The following is a 21,483-nucleotide window of genomic DNA, read 5'->3' on the forward strand; positions in this document are numbered from 1 at the left end:
GCTTCTTAATCCAGCTGGACTTCAGAACCTGAAGGTTCGCTTTCCTGTTTCTTTGCCAGAAACATTGCTTAGAAATTGCCGCAGTCCTTGAATTGCTTAATATGGATGCCTTTCTGCTTACTTGCCTGCATAATCTATTCAGTAATTCAGCTTTGTCTTTTGTATTATTAATAAAAATATTTAAATTAAGTTAATATTTTAATTAAAATATCATGAGAAATAATATTATGAATAATAACACAATTATTTTTGAGATAACACCTGTGGTGTTGGCTTTCCCTGGATGTAGTAGTTCTGACCTGTGCTGCAGCGTACAGATAGCTGGCCAGCTGCTGCTTCCAGTAGGTGTTACTGAGCAGAGCTGCTGGGGGAAGAAAACATCCCTCTGTCCTTTCTCAGTACCAACACAAGAGGCAATAATAATGCCTGATCCTGCTTTCTGTGTCACCCTGTGGCAGACCGTAGAGGACATACAGCTGCTTTTGCCTTGCTTTATGCTCTAGCAGCTTCCTGTCTGCCAAGAAAATGCTATGGGCCACCTGTTGGACCACAAACCAATAGCATACAGCTCTGATTCAGAACTTGGAGCAAATGTCTGTCTTTTTGTTGACTCTATGGGGGCGTTGGATCAAGCATTATGTGACCTGTTGTGTACGCAAGTCATTGCTTGTTTGGTATTGTTTGTGATTTGCTAGACACTTTACAGTAGTTTAAGGAGTAGCCAATGCCACAAGGTACTTCTAGCCAAAACATAGAATATACCTGGCTGGAAATGCAAATTCTCATTTTGTAGGAAATGCCAAACAATAAAAACTTTGAAGGCCCGAAAGAAGCAGAGTTAAAACTTACTATTCAGAATTTTTTAAACTATTTTTAGTCTTGGGATGTTGCTTTGGAGTTTAGTAAGTTTTGGGACCTTGAGTATAAGTATCCATATAAAGAAGCACCAGTGTGATGTTCTTACTGTGATGCTCTCCTTCATCAGTTCATCTCATGTAATCCTATTTAGATAGAAAAATCTCTGCAGCACACAAATGTTGGATTCTGACTAAATAATGGCATCTGTCAATAACTTGGGGAAGTGCAGTGCCCAAAAAGGAACATGAGCCAGTTTGTGGATAACTCAAGACCTTTGTTGAATCCATGTTGGCAGCCAAATAAACATCAAATATAAAGATAAAGATAAAATGCATAAAACATGATGAAAAATTATTGCTTGCTATGTAAACTGTACAGATTCAGGTTTCCCCAAAGTTGTGTATGATGGTCACTCTCAAAACAGATACAGCAGAAATAAAAGAGGCTCTGAAGAAACTCTACAGAGAGTTGTGTTTTTCTGTAGATAGCATGAACCTGCAATGCACTCCAGTTTTGCAAGGGTAAAAGCTCATGCTTCATTAGTCTTCAACCGTTAGAGGGTTGGGTGAAGCTAGTAAAGGTGTTGGTTCACCTCACATCTTATAACTCCAAGATCTGAAATACTCCTCTGAAATGCCTGCTTTTAGTCGCTTTGGATAGACTGGAATGCTACAAGGCAGGAGCTGGATAGTAAAGAGGTATATTGGGTTAAGGTTTCAATAATAGTGGCAAAGTATTTGAGACTCCTTTTATATAGGGAATTAAGGGGCAAAGTAGTATCCTAAATTTAGGATTTAAAGAAAAAGAGGAACACACTAAGATTATGGACTTGGGAAGCCAGTAGAGTTTTACAGCTTATATAGTAGGCTCTGAAGTTGGAAATACAGAAGGTGTAGAGTTTCCTGATGACTGTCATCAAGGACATAGTACAGAATAAGAGGAAGGAGCCAAAGACTAAGCCACTCCAGAAATGACAGAGTGGTTTGAAACTGCAAAGAAATGCATTGATTGCAGTCTTTGCAAGCAGGAGAATAACTGAATATAGTACCATGAAAACCAGAAAGGAGATTTCCACAGAAATTATGTGGCTCTGATAAATTTGAGTTAAATTGAGAATGAGGAAAAAGCATTTCAGAAAGAGGCTGCTGCTGAATTTGCAAATACTAACCTTAGTGGAGTGATGAGGAGATTGTAAAGAGCCACAACTTAATGCCTGTGGTGCTCTTCAGAGGGTGCTGAAGAGGAGGATGTGGGAGGAGAATTACATTGTGTTGCCAGGGTATAGAGGGAATAGAAAGAGCGTGCTCAAAGAATTTATACGTAGGGGAGAAAATGGTGTCTGGAAAATGGAAATGGGAGTTGCCTTGGGCAAGACACACTTTTGTGGTGTGTGATGTAGAGGGCCGAGTTAAGAAGAGAGAACTGAAGTGAGAGGGCAACAGTAGCGTTTTGAGTTAGAGGTGGCTGCGAGAACAGGTGTCAGCGCTGGAGACTTTCAGAAGTAAGAGGTGCAAAGGGAAATGAAATTTTAGTACACTGTGGGGTTTGAATAGTGGAGTGAGGATACAAAAGAAGCAATGAGCTGGTTAGAAAACTGGAGGGCAGCAAGTTTATATTTGATGCAGGACGTGCAAAAGTAGGTGAAAGGAGGAGATGCCCGCTCTAGGCTTGATGTCTCTGCATTTTTCCTCTTTCCCATGTGAATATGTGTTATCTTGCTCTAGACTAGCTAGTCAGCACAACTGTGCATTGGTGCAGCTGTCAAGGTAAGGTAACATTCGAGGAGGAGTCATTTTCGGGTGTGAATAGGAGCAGCGTTCTCACTGCTCGTATCTTGTCTGCCATGAAGCAATTTTTGACAGGAGGAGTTTGAACTGGCCATGTTAGTGGTTCCTACAGAGAAACCTTTCATGAAACTGAATATTGGTGCTTCTCAGCATTGCATTCATGCATAAGCCCATGGGTTCCCTGTTGGGAAATATCCCTTGCTCTGCTCAAATTCTGTAACAAAGAAGCTTGTTTACTAAATTAGTTTTAATCTAACAAAGAAAATGTTCAGGTCTCACCTAATGCTTCAGTGTATTAGAACTGCCAAGTTTCTATTATCTTTATCTGAACTTTAAAGGATTAATTTGAAAGTTTTCAAAAAGATTTGTCACAAATTAAACATGTTCCTCAAGAAGAAGGTGATGGTGCAATTGCAAAACCTAGGATCTTAATTTGCATTGATTTTCATTTAAGCGTGCCATCATTTAGTGCAACACAGAAAAACAAAATGGAGGCTATTAAGATTAGGTATAAAGCATAGTGTGGAAAGGTTTTCTTGTCCTTATGAAAAGCCCTTACTGACCAAGACAGAAATACATATTTTAGCTGAGGAAAACAGATGCTTCATTTCTAGCGATTTATTTGCCAAGTCTTAGCTGGATAAAGATCATAAAGGCCAAGTTGTGTATAGCGCAGAATGGATGTTGATGAATACACAAATCATAGAAGTAGACTGATACTATGTCTTAAATGACTTAAATGACTAGAGCAACCTCTGTATTGGTGACAGAGGGAACAAAATGAAGAGCGGTCAGTCCTGAGCTGGTGCTGATCAACAGGCAGCTGAGGAGGAAGGTGTGCATGGGGCAAAGCACGGCTCCCCTAAGTCTGAGGGCTCTGGCTTGCTTTCCATCCGCTCCTGTGAGGCAGCACGACAGCAAGCTATTTCTGTTGAGTTTGAGTATGAAAATTCCTGTGTTTCTAACTATGATGGTGTCTTGTGTTCATCTAATTTGGGGGGGACACACATACTGTTTCAGAGGCATTAATCTGCAATGTGGCCTCACAAGCCAGTTGGTAAAGACAGCGTTGTCGTGTAGCTTCAGCCTGTGTCAACCCCTACGGTAACATCTCCTCTTTATTTACAGAAACCCTTACGGTAACATCTCCTCTTCATTTACAGAGGGCACTCTAGTAATGAGAATCTCATGATAAAATGCTCTTCTTCACTGAAAAGCTCTCACAGCTTGATGATGCAGTTGTCACCATGGAGATTTCACTCCAACAGAAAAGAATGAATTCAGTGCCGTTCAACTTCGGAAATGTGTAGCAGATACCTCTCAATGCCTTCAGCTAAGCCACCACCTGAGGAGAGAACTTGGATCAGAAGCTGAGAGAGGAAGTACATATATGCTGATGATAAATTATATTTTTTGTAGATGACTGGATCTCAAGAAGTGGCATGTGTGTAACCACAGATAAATGTGAAAGGGCATGAATAAAAGCCTCAGAGCCTAAGCCAACAGGAAGGGAAATAGTCTTGCCTTAAACTTGAAGGAAATACTCAAATGCGATGCTCTGTGAATTCCTGTTGAGGTCTAATTCCTTTCCCTCAGAAAGGATATTTATTGCTATTATTCCATAGTCCAGACAGAATGGGGCTAGCTGAGGTTCCTCAAAAAAAAAAAAAAAAAGGCTTGATATCAAATTTATTTAGAAACAACGAGTATTTTTCTGAAAGCCTTATTGGTATGTTTGGATTTCTCATTTCACAGCAATGACCTAAAGAGCATTTACAACAGTATGGAATGATTAATTTTTTATTTTCCTGAAGCCATGAAATCTTTCTGAATGAGTAACGGTTGTTTTACTGCTCTTTCTGCTAAGGGAAGCTCAACACAGTAAGGAATATATTACAAAACTGAACAAAGCATTGGGAAAGCTAGTATTGGAAAGAGCCCTATACTGGCTGGGAGATAAATGTAGTAATGTAGGAGGTCTCTTCTGTTCCTGTAATTCTGCTAGGGTTATGAAGTTAAGCAAGACTATGTTAATACCTATACAAACAACTTGTGTGGATTTATAAGCTCTCAGGAAAATACGTAGCTGTCATGAAACTTCGTACGGACTGCCAGTGGTAGATGGTAGTGAAATCTGTTCCGGATCTAATCCGAGATGTTCCTTCATGAAGCAATAGACAAAGAGTGGGGGAATGGGTAAGGTACTGCAGAGGTAGTGGTTAGTGGAAAATACAGTTTGGTTAAGGAGGAAAATAGAGGGAAAACATCAATAAAGATCAATTTATATCTTAAAACAAGGAGAGGCTTTGTTTTATTGGACAAATCAGTCGGAGAAAAAAAAAAAAAAAGAAAAATAGTAGAACAGAGGTATAGTGAGCTCCTTTGACATATGAAGAACTAAAGAGACCTGCCTAGGAATTAAACATTGAGGGTGAGTGAACCAAAAGTAGCAGAAAAATGAAAAACAGCTCAGTAATAAAACTTATAAAACTTGACACAAAATTAATGAGTCAGAGTCCTAAAATCATGTGTCATTTAAACACTGAGGTTTTTCCAAGGATAAAGTTGGGGATTTTTTTAATGCCTTTTTCACCATCAGGGAAATGATAATCAAACTCAACATAAGATTGTTTCAGGTTCAAAAAGGCTATTTTAAAATAGCTTTGAAACTTCCCAGCTGGCTGGCTACGGGATGAAGTCTGGAAGGCACTTGCCACGGACTCTCTGCCTGCCCCCTCCTTTGGGCTGCTCTCTCCACACCAGCCTCGATTTACCCCTGCGTGTGCACTCCTGCCTTGCAGCCCATGTCTCTTCCTTCCTTCACGCCTCATGGTTTCCATTTGCCATCATGCATTTCTCTTTTTCTTTTCGTAAAACTCCTATACCCACTTATCGTTTGAGTTCTCCTTCTGCATCTTTTTTGGTTTACCACCTCATTTCTTTGTCCTCGCTTTTCCTTTCCAGCTCTCCAGCAGCCGTGGTGCCTGAGGGCACCCCAGCTTGAGGTTTTCTCGTTGCTCATCCAAAATAGCTTTCAGCTTTGAGGCTAATTAAGTTGTTGTTATTAAAAGAAGACAAACACACAGAACACCTCCCTCCCTCCTTTTCTGTCCAAGAACCCAGCATTATGAAAACTGTAACAAAAACGTGAGGGTTAGTAATCCTGGTGGTAGTGGTGTACTGTGCTGCTGCTGTGAGCTTTTCCTGAATGTAGAGGAAAATTTGACTTTCTGATTCTTTTATATTTAAAAATTTCAGAGTTGGTATTAACTTGATATGTGGTCAACTTTAAAACAATAGGAAAGTATTTGATTTGCTGTGACTGACACATGCAGAGAATTTTGTTCTGGTTTTTTGTGTGTGTGTTTGTTTTAAAACATGAATTCAAAAAGGTCCCTGACCCCGCTATAGCCAGAATACAGCAATTATAAAAGGTGATTTCATCTGTAGCTTTCATTTCATGCTTTTAGAGAAAGGATTGATTCAATCCTTCCCTCCATCCCTCCGTTCTTCCCTCCCTCTCTTCCCCTGTGCCTTTCCCTCTCTTTTCTCTCTGTCCCCCCTTCCCTCTCTCCCTCCCTCTGCACCTCCTCCACACCACTACTGACTGCTCTTTCTCACTTGTGGTGAGAGAATAACACCAGGTAATGGCTCTACAAGCTGCTTTTCTTACTCTCGGGTCATCTGTGCTCCAAAACGTAATGCGTAATTTCTCGCATCTTTTGTAGATATAAGAAAGAGGGTCTCTAACAAAGTTACCAACGTCAAAGAGGTGAATATTAAGAGCTTAAATGTTTTGCGCCAGTTCAGGAAAACAAAAGGCTCCACAATAGTTCTGTGATTTCTCATTGGTTCCAGGTACTCACCTGTTTAAAAAAAGAAAGAAAAGAGAAGGTAATTTTTAACATGCCCGTAGTGTCCATGCTGTGGCGCAAAGCCAGTCCTGATCCTGGGCTGGAAGACAAGTTTGCTGCTCTGCTCCCTGTGCTTCTGGGGTGGTTGGGCTGCTCCTGCTGCGTGCTCCCCCGCGGCCGTGCCTGGCCCGGCTGGGCCCCCCTGTCCCCTTGGGCTTCTAGCGAAAGCGCCACACCAACGTCTGAGATACAAAATAATTTGGGGTTCTTCCTAGGCAGACACCTCTGTCTCCCACTGGAAGGGCACGTGGGAGTCTTAAGTTGTTTACTAGGACAAGGATTTGCGGGGGATCCAGGCTTCAGCCTGTACAACTTGCTCAGGTGAGTTTAGGCATGACAAATTCTTCTGCCTCTCTTCTGTTTTGCATCAGGTATGTACAGGTCAGCTAGTCTTTTTTTATGTGACTTGCGTATTGCCCGAAGCCTGTACTAGTGATCGATTTTCTTTGCTGCTGCTTGTCTTTCTCACCAGCGATGCAAAGGATTGTAATGCCTGAGACTGCCTGGCCTCTGGTAATGTTACTCTTATTTATTCATTCCCCTACAGAGTGTAACAGGGACACCATTAACTTTAAATATCACCTCTTTGCCAGAAAGTTTTTTGTTTACAAGTGTCACAGTATATTTTAGTACCAGGTGTGTGGTAGAAAACATTTATTTTTTCAGTTTCTTTTTACTTAAGGTGTATGTTTGACTGCTCCTGCATAGGCTTTGTCTTCCCCACTGTGAGAAACATCCTGGTGGAATATGAAAGATAAAAACTTATTTGTGAAAAAGAAGACGGATTCTGTGACTTGAAAACAACAAAAATGTTCAGGGTGGCTTTTGTAATTCACTCTTTTAAAAACTGACTAATTTTAAAGCTGATCATGTGCAACAGAGCACACTGGCCTCTTAAGCACTGGCACAGTCCAGTACGGGTGATACAAATCCTTGATCTTCTAAACCATAACTTTTGAGGAGCTGTGTTCTCCAGAAGTGAAAATGGGTAATAAAAAGCAGGTCCTGTTGCTTAGCTGATGACTGAGTGTGAATGGAAAGTGCTTGCAGATTTCCCTCCGAAGAAGCCTGGAAGGGGGTGCTGTGTATTTGTTAGATGCCTTCTGGAAAGGCCCTTCAGTGTAACCTCTGAGGAGTGTGAGCAGGAGAGCGGAGCGGGCCAGGGATGCTGAGACAGAAAGGGTGGAAAATGCTGCAGTGGAGAAAGCAGACAGCGAAGGATGTGTTAAGGCTTCCAATAAATAATATAAAAAGATAGTGGAAGCCTGAAGAGAAGTTATTCCGGAGGGGGATGGGTTTGGAGGGAAGTAGCTCTTGCTATGAGCTTTCTAGGAGCTAGAATTATAATTCCCAAATTAATAAAATCTCAGGAGGCAAGAAAAACTGTAAGAAGTGTATGTAGTTTTACATACAGAATAGGAAACTGAGAGCATGGAGAAAAGAGGAAAGTATAAGAACACTTTAAATTATAAGTGTAAAGTTTAATAAAACACAAGGATATCTAAGTACAAATTATTTTTCTATTGTGCAAATCCTATTTTCTTTCTTATTTGCATATAAATTGCACTAATTGAACCTCAGATGCTTTAAATATTGGCGTAGTTGTGTTAGGTGTTGCTACCTCCATTTTAATGTCTTGTTTAGGCTTGAATGAAACTCTCGTAACTGGGCAGAGCCAAGCATTTTTGAGTCTTATTAAATCCATACAGTTTTTTGATTCAAGTACGAATTTAATTTTATTTCATGCTTGTTGCCAAAGTAGCTCAGCTTTGTGCCTAGGGTCATGTATTATTTGTTCAGTTCTAATACTCTGCTTAGCATAAACACAAATGTAAAGGGTATCACTCCCCAGAAGTGTGGCAAACTTGGGAGAGGTGGCAATTTCAGAGGAACTTGACTGAAGAGAAGACGTGCTTGAAGCTTGGTGGGAGTATGGGGTGGGAAGATAGGCAGGATATGTCTTGTGGACAAAAAAAAAAATATGGGAAGTAAATGAGTTTATATAAAGGTTGCTGAGGCTGTTACATTAATAGAACAGAAACTGAGTAGGAACATGGTAAAAAGCTCAATCAAATATTTACATTTTTTATGTTGGTGTTCAGGTACTGTGTGGTAAGATCACAATGTTGACAGGAATAGGGTTGTGGTGGACCTGAATTTAAAATTATGTGCATTACTTAAGGAAAGGGTAATTCGGGGAGTATCTTTGTTTCTTTTGAGGTATTTATTTCATCTAGTTCATCTTTTCTTGAGTTCCTCTTTTTCATCTGCTACTGCTCTACCTTTAAAATAGTTTTAATGACAAATCTTACTCTGTAAGGAAGTCACAACATGTACCACTATTTTTCTTCCTGAAGATTTTTCTAGCATAGAGGCTCATAACTGTTGTAGCTGCGAAAGCCTTCAGGCATGTTTCCGGGAAGCATGATATGAATTTTATAACCCCTAGACACCAGTCACTGCAGGTTGGGGGGGTGCTTGTTTTTATGCCCAAGTCTGGCAAAGTCTATCTAATCTCATTAGCTAATTCTATCACTTGTGTTTTTGTAGGCTTTAAATGCTGACACCACCCCCCCCACCCCCCCCCTTTATGAGGGGGAAGGTCTGGTTCAGCTGGGCTGTTCTCAACTATTTTGTCAATTTTTAGAAATTCTTTATGTGCTACTTTCCTGTCTGTATGCTGTTTACTTGAAAGTCTATTTGTGAAATTATCCTGTTAAAACTTTAGTGCACTATTTATTTACAAAACATTATATAAAAATAAGCAAACATAGCCTTTTAAAATCTTCTTGTAAATGTGAAGCAGGAATAGAGCTTATAATATTGTTTACCAAGTGTCTTTCCTTTTTTTAAAAGTAGTCTGATTACTAATTTGTTTTTAAAATATGTCAAAACTGGATCAATAAGTCTGAAGTCAGGTTTTTGGAAAGTTACTGATTTTTCTTTAAGAAAATTAGTAAAAATAGTCATATAACTGGAAACATTAAACTGTTAAGTAGTGCCTTGTGAGCTAAAAGCTGTTGTAAGGAAATCTCATGTATAGACATAAAACTACACCAATGTAATCCTGACTGTTCATATTTGGGACTAGAAAGGCATTATTCTTTTACTCAGTACTAGAAGAATCATTCCCAGCTCACCTGATTGTTCAGCTTGGTGCTTTCAAAGAGGCTTCACATTGACTCTGCTGGTGAAGATGAAGGGTGTGTGATGGAGACTCAGTTCACCCCTATGAGTTTCATTCCCTGGACGGGAGATTTTGCTGAAATAACTACATTTAAGTCTGCGTACAAAGCTGTAACCTCGTTTCATGACAGTCAAAGGATAGAAATGTAGGCTCAAAAGCAAATTAATTATCCACTAACTGCTGAATGGTACCTTGTGCGTAAACAAAAGGCATTTACCTCATACCCCATTGATGCATCATGTAATAAATGTGACAGTTACGGCTTTTTGTCTTATCTCTCTCTTCCTGCAGTGTCCATAAAAGTGTTTCTCACTTGTAACAGATGGTCAGAGCACAGCTTTGAAATTTATCTGCAGATGAAGCTCTGTTGATTGCGTTAAAAGTGAAGAGTTTTCATGCAGATGGAGACAAGGAGGGATTTATTGTTCTTACAATTCTGATGATGAGGTATTTCATACAATGCCTTCCTTTCCTTTTTGCTTGCAGGTGATGTGCCTTCAGGATTTCTTTGGCGATGATGATATTTTTATTGCATGTGGACCAGAAAAGTTCCGTTATCAGGATGATTTCTTGCTGGATGAAAGTGGTAAGAAGATGTATTTTTAAAATGTTTACAACCAAAGTAGAGGGCAGGTTTCTATATCATGCTAATTAAGCCAAAACTGTATCACCTAAATTGATTTCAGAAGGAGAATAAATAATTTTATTCTTTAAATTCTGAATACTGAAATAAGAGGTAACTGAAAGCAAAAATAAAGCTGCCAAGGGAAACGTATCTGCCTATGCAGCATAAAACTTTACTTGAGCCTGAATTTCATATACAATAGGAAATAGTAATGTGTTTGGTGGAATTCCTATTTTGCAAGGTCTTTCTTACCGTTTTGTCTGTTTTCTCTTTGAATTTATTCTGCTTATCACAATCTTTCAACCTCACAGTTCTTACAACTGAGATTTAGATAATGCTTCATAGGTAGTATGATAAACGAAGATAGATACAGTTCTGTATGAAAGGTAAACATAATCAGCAAATGCAGACAAAGTCGTCTGAGAAAATTCAGGGAGTTCTCTGTTTTCTCAGAGACTGACTAATACAATAATGTAATCAATGTACATAATCCTCTAAGGAAAATACATGTTTGATTTGCAAATACCTTTATTGTTACAAAGACTATGCCTAACTTAGGAACCACAGTAGTAAGAAAAAAACCTATAAGCTTTGTGCATTTGGAAAAAAAAGTTAAAAAAGAGCTACCACTTCAACTGAGTTTATTTTTGTGTAGAGCAACACCCAGCAAAGGTTTATTCCCCCTGCACTCTCTCTCAGTCCAGGTTATGTTTGTAATTCATTGGTATCAACTTCTCTCATCTTTTTTTGAAATATCAAAGGTCTCAAAGAACAGCTGACTGAAAAATTCAGTCAGAAAACAATTTGTTACAGTAGTGACTACTTCATAGTCATCATGTGCGTGTTTGTTTAACTTTACCACTTCATTGCTGGTTTTGATGCAAATATACATTCAAAATGAAAGATGGTATAATTGTATTTCCCTGACTAACCTGTGGAACTGGAAGGCATCTTGGTTTACCTGGATCCAGACAAATGTTCCATTAGCTTGTGTAGGAGCAGAAGAAGCCAGTTTACACAGACCTTACGTTGTGAGCGGAAGGATGAGTCTGAAAAAGGAGGTATCTTTGCTACTGGGCAAGGGAATGATGTTTTGTATCAGGCACAGACAGAAGCAAGCACACATTCTGCCTTCCTCTAGAGGAGTTTATAATGTGGAAACAAAAATCAGAGAGTGCACCAGCTTTGCTCTTTGCAATAATGAAATTGCTGTAGTTGCCTCTAAGGTAAAATGTACTAACCATGCAAAAGTAACTTTAGCCATCTTTAGGACAGGAATTAGTAAGGTAAGGGGGACATATTTGGGCAGCGGGGGAGTTTCCCAGGTGGCAAGGTGGCCAGCAGAACCGTCCTTGCCTTTAATGAGAGGAGAGCCAGGTACTTGACCACATAGTCTGGATTCACTTGTGTCTTTTATCTGAAAGATGACACTGGCGGCTGCCCGGTGTCTCCTCACAATGAGTCTTGCGGTAGTTTTTCCAGAGCTGACTCAGGGAGAAGTGCTGACAACACATTTGTCTAAATCTCTTTTTCAAGTACCTTGCTCTTTTTTGGAGGTCTCGTGTCAAAGTACAGACACAGCCTGACTCTGCCTAGTCTTTATTTGTCTGACATATCATCATCTCTTTGAGTAAGCACTATCTTTCTCTGGAACATTGGTGCTTGAAACCATATTATGCTAAGCTGAAAAAAAAAAAAAAGGCTTAAAATCTAGGCCAAAAATACAACTTTAGCAATTTGTTGTGGTGTTTGCTTTTCTACTAGGTAAAGATTCAGCGAACATTAACTGTTTTGACTACAGAAGCGAAGGAAGAGCAGAAAATCAGACTCCAGACTATGTCTCTAATTCCTTTGTGAAGTGTACATCAACTTTGCTCTCTATTTTGGGGGAAGTTTAGTGTCAGAAAACTTGTTTAGGTTGCTTGCCTTTAATAGTTGATGTACCAACTGATATGGATCTAGTCAGCCTTCTCTGAGGTAGGAGCAAGATTCGGAGACAGAGTTAAAAAACAACTGAGGTTTTAGCTTGTTTTGCTTGGCAAATGAAGTTTGTGTGATCACACTGTGTGTCTGTGTGTTCCTCAGTTAATCTAAGAACATTAAAATTATTAGTAAGTGCTGTCCAATTGTGCAAGGTTTGGAAAGCCTGTCACTGCATCCCTGAAAAGCAGCTTGAAGCAACACTGTGCTAGTCTCTGTCACTACATCCCACCAGTGTTTCCCACTTTCAGCCAGATGATGAGAATAACAGTTAAGGTGTTGCAGCTTAAGGAGTAAAGAAAAGCAAAATTTGAAGGTGGGAAAGAAAAGTAGAGAGAATAAATACTTAAACAATCGGGGCTCTGGGCTTTTGGGAATTACTTATCAGGGAGGAAGAATGCCCTTGTTCTGTGGTCTGGGTTCAGAGCTCGTGATACTAGAGGCGAGCAAGAGACAAAGCTTGTGGGATTGGAAAACCAATCACATTTTAAAACTAGGTATCAAGAGAATAGGTACCTGCAACTGAGCCAGTCCCAGCAAGTTTCTTTCCTAGTAAATAAAACTTAGACCTATTGACAAGGTAGATGGTAGATGTTTGATTGGCTCTGTTGAAGGTGGATGTTTAGAGCGGTTCATGTGAATTATGCTCCAGAAATGTCTGGATGCTTTTGTAAAGGGATCTATATGCCTCATTTAGCTATTCTTATCTAGATTGTATTTCTCTAAATTTGCTGAAAAAACTTTTAGGATTAAATTAATTCCACCCCATCAGAAAGGAAAAGTCAAAAGACTCATCAGTCTGCACTATTTCTAGTCATCTTTCTTTGTCCTGCTCCCATGGCTTGCTCGTAGCACAGGATAACACCTTCTAAAAGCCATAGAATCAGAAATTTAGAAAAAACAGTCTAGAAGTCAGTGAATCAATCTCCCTTCCTAAGTCTGGGATTAACATTCCCTATTTCATTTCTGACATACTTGTCTAACGTGCCCCTTTAACACCTCTGATGAGGAGGAATCTGTGACCTCCTGAGACGTTCTGTGCTAGTGGTAAACTCTCCTCACTGTTTTTTGGCTATCTTACCCCAGATTCCCTTGCTATAAATGAAGCCCATTGCTACTTTTCTTATCTACTGTGAACATGGGAAACAGATGATTCCTTTCTGTCTGAAAAATCTGTGGACTGCCATAAGCCTCATCAATTTTCTCTTCTTTTAGTTCAGCCTTCTTTTAGTTCAGCCACAATTAGTTCAGCCTTTCATTGTTTTGACTTCAGGCTCAAACCTGTCCTTGAAAGAGGGAGTGTGCTCCTTCTTTATATCGTCTCCCTTTTCTGTTTTATGTCTTTCAGGGAGAGGCATCGCATATCCCCTTGGCAATCAGTTAAGAAAAGTCAGTTAATTAGGGATCCATCAAAGAGCAAAACAAGCAGTCAGGACTATACATTGCAGTTTCTTCTTTCTTCCTTGATGTGCAGATGGTTTTCATATTAAGCACACTGTTTATCCCAGGAAATACAGAATCAATAGATACCATCCCGATCATAATTCCTAGAAATCATCTCCATATCTGACCTAATTGATATGATAGCCACACACACTTCCATCAAGAGAACTGCAGATGGGACGTGAAGATGCATGGGAACGACCATAAAATTAAGAAGTAAATACTCCTTGTTTGTCAAGCATCAGTGGTGATGCTATTTTCATAGAACGTTTTTGTGGTAAATGTAAGCACAAAAACATTATATTAATGAAGCACACATTACATCAGCCAGCTTGTAAGAAGAAAAATTCCTCAGTGTAGAATATGGCTGTGGCTGCTTCAGGCATTGTTAGCTTGCAGTTCTGGACACTTTCCCAGAAATCCCAGGTTTTCTTTAACCGATGGTGGTTCAGTTTTCAAAGAAGAGAAGAAGTCAGAGGATGGTTTTCTATAGCCCTCAGCTGCTTGTTGGCAGAGATTAGGGTTTAAGGGCCATGCTCACAAACATATTTGCAATCAGCTATTATTTAGGCACCTAAATAGGATTTGGCAATGCAAATAACTCATGGGATTGGCTCTAAATGAGAGCATCTCCTTGGCTTATATGGATATTTCTTTCTTAGCACTGTAAAATATGAGAGTTTTTGAGGCTGGCAGTATCAGACTTAAATTTTTTAAAATTTAATTATTTTTTATGTTTAGTTAATGTTGGCTGAGTGCTTTGGAAGTTTGAGTCGCACGATCCTAAGTATGACGGACTTCTTCACGTACTGAGGCGCATCATGTAAAAAGGCTGCAATCTCGGTTGACCAAAGCCAGTGTCTGCCTCCAAGCAGAGCGTAACCAATATAGAATGTCTGGATGTGAAAACAACTGCAGATCGCTTGTCAAGAGCACATATTACTGTTATGGAAACAATGACGAGAATGACTCTCTTCTAGGGGAAAATTAAGCTGGAATCTTTGAAACCTAATTTCACTTTGACTTTGCTGGCCTGTGTTAGTCCTCAGCTCAGCATCTCTGTGCCAGCAGTGTTACTGCTGCATCTTGCCAGCAGCAGACAACTTGCCAGGAAAATCTGAGTCCTGTGGCGCCCGCACACGTGCGTGTGTGCATGGAGGCATGCACACGCATCTGATTCAGTAACTGCAGCTAAGGTCAGGAGTATCATGTTTATCTCTGTTAATAACTGTCAGTTTTCTGTAACCTTGATTATTTTGTCCTTCCTCAGATAGGGAGGAAGGGGAAATCAGTGATGGTCCTTGTCTACCCTGATTTATAGGACAGAGACTGATGTGTTAAGCAGCTTTTTGGCTGGACTTAACAGTGGAGAGCATGCTGGCTGACTTACTCTGCCCTCATCAAAAACTCGTGCTTTGGCAATTGGAAAGTAATGGTGGATTCTGGGGACTTTGAGATATAACTTTGCTTTCAACAGAGGCATAAATATAAAGTGTTCCATTGCAGTGTGATATTTTCAAATGTCAACAACTGCTGGGCCTTGGAGACACATATTCTGTGTACGAGGCAGAAACAAATGAAGGCAGGAGGGACCAGTCCTCTGGCTGTGTGTACCATTTCGACTAATGGCTCAGAAAGGGCAGAAGGAAAGAAGCTGTTTCCTGCGGATTTGCATCCAGTGCCCCCTTCATTTTCCTACTCCAAGACCTCCAGTTTCATCTCTACCCTCTCATCATGCCTTAGACACTTGCTTAGTACCCTCTGCTCCCTCCTGTTTGGCACACTGCTGCTTGTCCTTGTTCCCTTTCTCACAGTAAGGATGTTAACAGCATCTCTCTTTTATCCAGCAGCATGATAGTTTCACAGCTTTACCAAAACCGATGGGAGTATCCCATCACTGAGACCACCTGTGTCCAGCCTCGCTGGAAGTGCCTCCTTCCCTCGGCCCAGTGCCAGGCTCAGCTCTGGCCGCGTGGAAGTACTCAGCCGTGTTGTAGCATGCCAGCGACTCGCTTGTTTCTGTTGTGTTAAACTCTTAAAAGGAGAACGCTGATCTGCAGTTAAATACTAAGAACAGGCTGCTAGCATGATCATCAGGTGGCTGTTAATATAATATCATGTGACATTCATTAAAATCTGTAGTAACGCTTGAGTCGAATGAGCTGTTCACATGAAAAATGCATTCACAGAACTTCATTTTTTTTCTGCACAGGATTTCTCTTTTAATATTTGGCTTTTTTATAGATATGTTCTTGATTACATAAGCCCATTTCTTTATCTGTTGTCTGCAAGCTATTTGCTTTGAATACTTTCCACTCTGTCTCACAGGTCTACTTATGTGAGACATTGCTTCTCACCTTTCTGCCTAAGCATCTCTAGCAGTGAAAGTTTGGTCACTTAAATCATAAATCTTTGCTCCCCTCGGCTGGCAGATTTATAGACATGAATAAGGACATTAGAGCTTTCAAGAAGATTACATATGTACTTTCTGGTCCAGATTTACACTGAAGTGCCTCTCTCTTCTTTCCCTTTCCCCACCTCCTCACCATGCATGCATGTATATTTGCATAGTTATCACTTTTCATCAATTTTGCTATGAAAAAGTTGCCTGTATGTATAACCAGGAAAAATCGTGATCACTTAAAACTTATAAAACAGTCTCTCATTGAAACTAGCCAAACAGTAAGACTGCAGTTGATGGTAACTCACCCTGCTCATTGAACCAAATGTTCTTCAATATGTTTTCTGCAGTATTTGCTTTCTCTGATGTCTGTTAAAAATAGCATGAATGAAACACCATCCAGTAAATTAGAACTGGTGGAAATTCCCACTTCATTTGCATAGGGAGTTTTGAGTGTGCATATTCTTTCAACATTTTTCCATGGTAAAGTTGATTTTGGATATAAAAATACTAAAAACTTTGGGTCCAAAAATAACAAGCTTTTTTCAATAATATGAACATCTATTCAGCCAAACTATGAACATCTCAGTCGTATATCCAAATGCAAAGAATGCAATTCCAATTTTTATGACCAGTTTTATAAACAAACTTTCAGTTCTGGGGAAGTAACACAGAAATTTGGTAGACATAACAGCGTAGATCTTGGCACTTGAGTTCTTAATTTGACTGTCTCATATCTCTTATTTCATGGAAGTTGCTTTATTTTACAGCCTTTGAGCCTAGTCCACAGTTTGTATAATACTCCATTCTAGACCACAGGTTTGAGTTTTGAGCTTGTATGTTCAGTCTGCATCCTCAGAAGATGTTAGCTTCCAAAACATTAGCTGCCTTTGAACGCTTTTTAGGAGAGACTTTATCTTTTACTTTTCCAGTTCCAGTGATGATGGAACCAGCAGATAGTAGCTGTATATTATAACCCCCTCCACTGAGTCTGTTAAGGAGTTTGGTGACAAACGTAGAGGAGTTTAACATCAGCGATGTTTAGAAATCACCTTTCCCATATGTTTATCTTTGTACTTTTCCTCATCTTGTTAATTAGCTTGGTGAAATGGAGTGTACAGTGTTGGTAATCTTGGCAAATATATTTGTATTTGTATTTTGCACAGTTTGCAGATCCTTTCCAATGCTAGAAACCATTACAATCTGATTTATTTCTGAAAAGATGTACCCTGTAGTCCTATTGCAGGAGATCCTTTGGGTGGGCAACGTAGTCCCATTTTCTCCAGTTATTACAAGTTTGTATGAGACAGCTTTGAGATGAGTAGTTCTTGTAGCGTCAGTGTTTCATTATTCAGTTTGAGAACCTGAACAAAATGTGCTGTCTGCTAAACTGTATTAGGATGTGCCCTGGAGACCTGCCTGTTTGTTGGGTAGTATGGTTGTATCAGAGAGGTTTTGTATTGAGTTTAGACTCATTGTCAATAAAATTGGACTGACTTGTTAAATTGACCATTGTAATTTTCTACTTCTTATACTAGATACAGACCCTATACCTGGGGTTTTGTCATGTCTTGAGTAACTGTGTGCACGCTTTTTTAATGCTAGAGCTGTCCACAGATTCTCTTATACTGGCAAAATCTTTGAAAAGAGAATAATTATTCAAAATCCAGAGTTCGTTAGCTTTTAGAAAGCAGAAACTTTCTGAAGGCATTTGAGGAAAATGTACTCATCCTTAATGTTAATTAAAGGCCTTTTTTTTAAAAAAAAAATCTTATCAAACAGAAACCGCAGTACAGCAGTTGAGAGGGAATCAAAACCAACCTGGATAGTATTTCAAAGTGGTAAAATCAGAAACTGAGTACATCAGTGATAGGTATTCATATTTATATACTCATACATATTTAGTGAGATGCTGTATATGCAGACACAAATATATCAAGTATAAAGGGTTTTAGCATCCTGCAAATACAGCCAGTAGAAGACCTCTGTATAATGGCTGAGTTGGTCTGCACCGCAAAACTGATCGTTCACAATATGTGCTGCAATAGTGGTTCAGTGCTGTTATTTTCAAAACGCAACCTACAGAAATTTCCCATTGAAAAACCGCAGAGTGTTACCTGACTGTTCAGGTTGCTTCTATGAACAGTCACCTTTGAATAAACTTTTTTCATAGCATAGCTCCCTGCAGGAGGGTTGGATGCTAATATTATGCATAAAGTAATCTAAGGCTGAGTAATCATTAGGAAGTCTCATGTTGCCATGGAATTGAACACCCGTAGGTGGTAGGTCATGGAGCTCTGATTTTGATTCTTTTATTCTTCAGTCAGAGCTTTTTTTAAAATTTTGTTCTAGAGGAATTGTAACACTTGGGGTTTTTTTGTTGTGCGTTGGTTTTTTTTTCCATTTGGAAGAAAATCTTCTAGGGACTTAAAATTTATTGAAGCAAGAGGGGAGCTAATCTGAGATCTTATTGTATTAACAGAAGGACCTGGGTCAAGGACAGTTTTTGGAAGATTACTAATTATCTTAGCAATAAGAATGGAGGGTCGTTAGAAGACAAATTTAAATCGCTTAGCTTTTCCTGTTACTCTGGACTAGGAAAGAGAAATTTTTCACAACTACTTAGAACTGTTAAGATAGTCTAGCAAAAATGGGAAGACAACTTACAGAGCGAGGCAGTTTCTGATGAAGACACCATGTTTAGGAAGGAAAAAATCCTGCAGGACAACAAATTTGATGAAGCTTTATAAAAATTATTTGTCTTTAACTTTACCTGCTCTTTCTGTTTTGCAAGCACATATTAATGTCTACAGAACAAGTGACTTGAGAAAATGGAATGGACTGATTTTTGCATAGCAGTTGCTGTACTGCAGGGCTGGGAGATAGGATATATTGTTTTCTGCTTAAAAAAAATAAGTTGGGGAACTATGGGGAATACACACCAGGGAGCCTAACTTTGGGATCAAATAGATGGCTTGAAATTGTCATTAAAAATAGAACTCTTAAATTGATATGTAAGCATTTAATAAGAAGCAAAAACCTACATAAATAAAGCAGGATTGATTTTTTTAAAATCACTTTGGGGAGGACCATTCTCCTGAGATTCTGCTGGGAGTCTACTGAGATCACAGCTCAGACTGGATGCAGACAGCTGTGTAGTTTTTACCGGTGGGAGAAATACTAACATATTATGAGACGCTTTAAACTTCCTAGATGCAGATTAGAGATGAAATGCTGCTAATGCTAACTGGGAACATTTATTCCATTCAGAGTTAGTGCTGTTAATGATATTACAGAAGAGCTGTCTTAGAGCATTAGATGTTGTAATTGTATGTTGATTTCATTTATGTTGAATAGAAGATTAAAGAAAACTAAACCAGTCCAGCAATTAAGTTTTTTTAATATATATATTGAGAGAGAACACTCTCAAAAATCAAGAGAATTAGTGAGTGAAGTCTGTTGGACTTAAGAGTTTGGGGACTTCAACATTGGAGGAGGTTTGAAATTTCAACCAAAAGCAACCCAAAAGCTGTCTTAGGTGTGCATCTGTCCAAAATACATTGGTAAGCATCCAAACTCAACTGTCAGAAAATGGAAAGCCTAAAAAGAGTTGGTCAGTAAAAAAGTCTATACCAAAACCTAGACAAAAATGTTCACATAGTCACATTTGCCAAAATTATGCTGATTTTGACCTTGCAAAAGAAGTTAAATTAGAGAAAGGTTTTAGCCAGATGAGGAGATTAAAAAAAAAAAACAAAACCAACAAACCACCATGAACTGAAGTCATGATACAGTGGAGTAATAACAGATCTACTATTTCAATATTTTTGCCTCTGTATTGAGAAAAAATGAAATATATAGTGGGAGAAAAGCACCCTGTCTAGTCAGAACCTTTGGAGAAATGAAAATTACTGTCCCAGAGGAGAATGCAGAAGTTAAATCAGTTGCAAAGTGTTGTGCATCGTGTTGTGCAAGTAAGACGTGTCGCTGTTGAGGAAAAAGTAAGTTTGTATACGCTATTAATAGCTATTAATAGCTATTCACCTTCCTGTAAAGCAAAAGCAACTGATATTAGTAAATCTTGTCTGTCATTTCTTTACTGACCTGATTTCCCATACTCAATAAAAATAGGCTCTTTGAGTTTTCAGATGGGACATCAGCCTTATGAACAAACTCATCTGTAAACTTCAAAACACTTCTCTGAACAATCTCTGAAGTATGCTGTGATATACAGAATAAAAGATGGTTTCATGGGCTATTTCCAGCCTAACATGCATTTTCAATCTGCAATTATTTAAACTTTCTCAGAAGAAAAAAAAAAAGTCATTGGGACTTTACACACCTCAGTAAGTGTTGTGGTGTTAGCAGATGTTCTTAGTAAAGCCACGTTTTCCAGATATCCCGCTGTTAGCCTATTGCCAGGATGACTCAACCTGTTTACTTTAGTTTTATCTAAATAATTATAGCAAAATTTAATTGCCTGAACCAGATGGTGTTCAAGGAGAACCCATTAATATTAGAGGCAAAAGCTGCCTAGGGATTTTTAAATTAGAGACAGTCCTGAGTCCTTGGTATTTTTTAACTTAGGAGGCTGACTTCTGGATTTTCTGTTGATAGGTAAAGCAATGTTGCGGTAAGTCCGCTGCAGCTGAAGGCAGTGGTACCATTGTGGAGGTAGAAGAGGCAAAAATGTGGGTGGGCTGGCAATTGTATGTGGCTGTCGATGGCAGGTGGGTTTTGTTGCCCACGTTGCATCACAGCTCAATGTGCGAAGCATGTGTGTCCAGGTGTGAATGTTGATTTAATGTCGGCATATAAAAGTGTTTTGCTTTAGTAAGAGTGCTGTATTTAATTGTTTGGTGAATGAGGATTTTGTCTGTAAAAGGATTTTGTCTGTAAAAGTATACTGTTGAGGAGCTCTGTATTGTAGTAAGTTTGTCTGAATCTCCATTTTTGCCTTTTTTCCTATATCCATTTGTAGTCTCCTTAGGCTCTGGTTGATTTGGTATTTCTCTTATGTCGCAGCCTAATATTTTTTCTTGTGGGTGTGAAAATTTGATTAAAACATTCAAAATCATTAATAATTGACACTGTAGGCATTCTTTTTGTTAAGGGCATGCTAAGTAATGTTGTTATTTTAAATAGCCATTAGAATACCAGGTGGCTTTATTTCTTCAGACAACATCACTTTATGGTTTTCTTCTTTAAAAATTGCTGCCTACTAACTTTCAATACTCTTATTACAGGCAGATTTGAGGCAGTAACTAGACAAAAAAACCAGTCTGTAA

The 21,483-nt window shown here is 39.1% G+C and overlaps 1 protein-coding gene across 4 annotated transcripts in view; it reads left to right on the forward strand.

Annotated features, from left to right (window-relative positions):
- DCLK1 (doublecortin like kinase 1) overlaps window positions 1-21,483 on the forward strand; it is a 249,300-nt gene that overhangs the window by 118,531 nt on the left and 109,286 nt on the right. For all 4 annotated transcript variants that reach the window (XM_075490767.1, XM_075490766.1, XM_075490769.1 and 1 more), the window contains one exon: window positions 10,233-10,332. In XM_075490767.1, coding sequence (XP_075346882.1) covers window positions 10,233-10,332 — 100 coding nt within the window. The remainder of the gene's footprint in view (window positions 1-10,232; window positions 10,333-21,483) is intronic.

The sequence above is a fragment of the Mycteria americana genome, chromosome 1 (assembly GCF_035582795.1).
Source record: "Mycteria americana isolate JAX WOST 10 ecotype Jacksonville Zoo and Gardens chromosome 1, USCA_MyAme_1.0, whole genome shotgun sequence".
NCBI classification, from domain to species: domain Eukaryota; kingdom Metazoa; phylum Chordata; class Aves; order Ciconiiformes; family Ciconiidae; genus Mycteria; species Mycteria americana.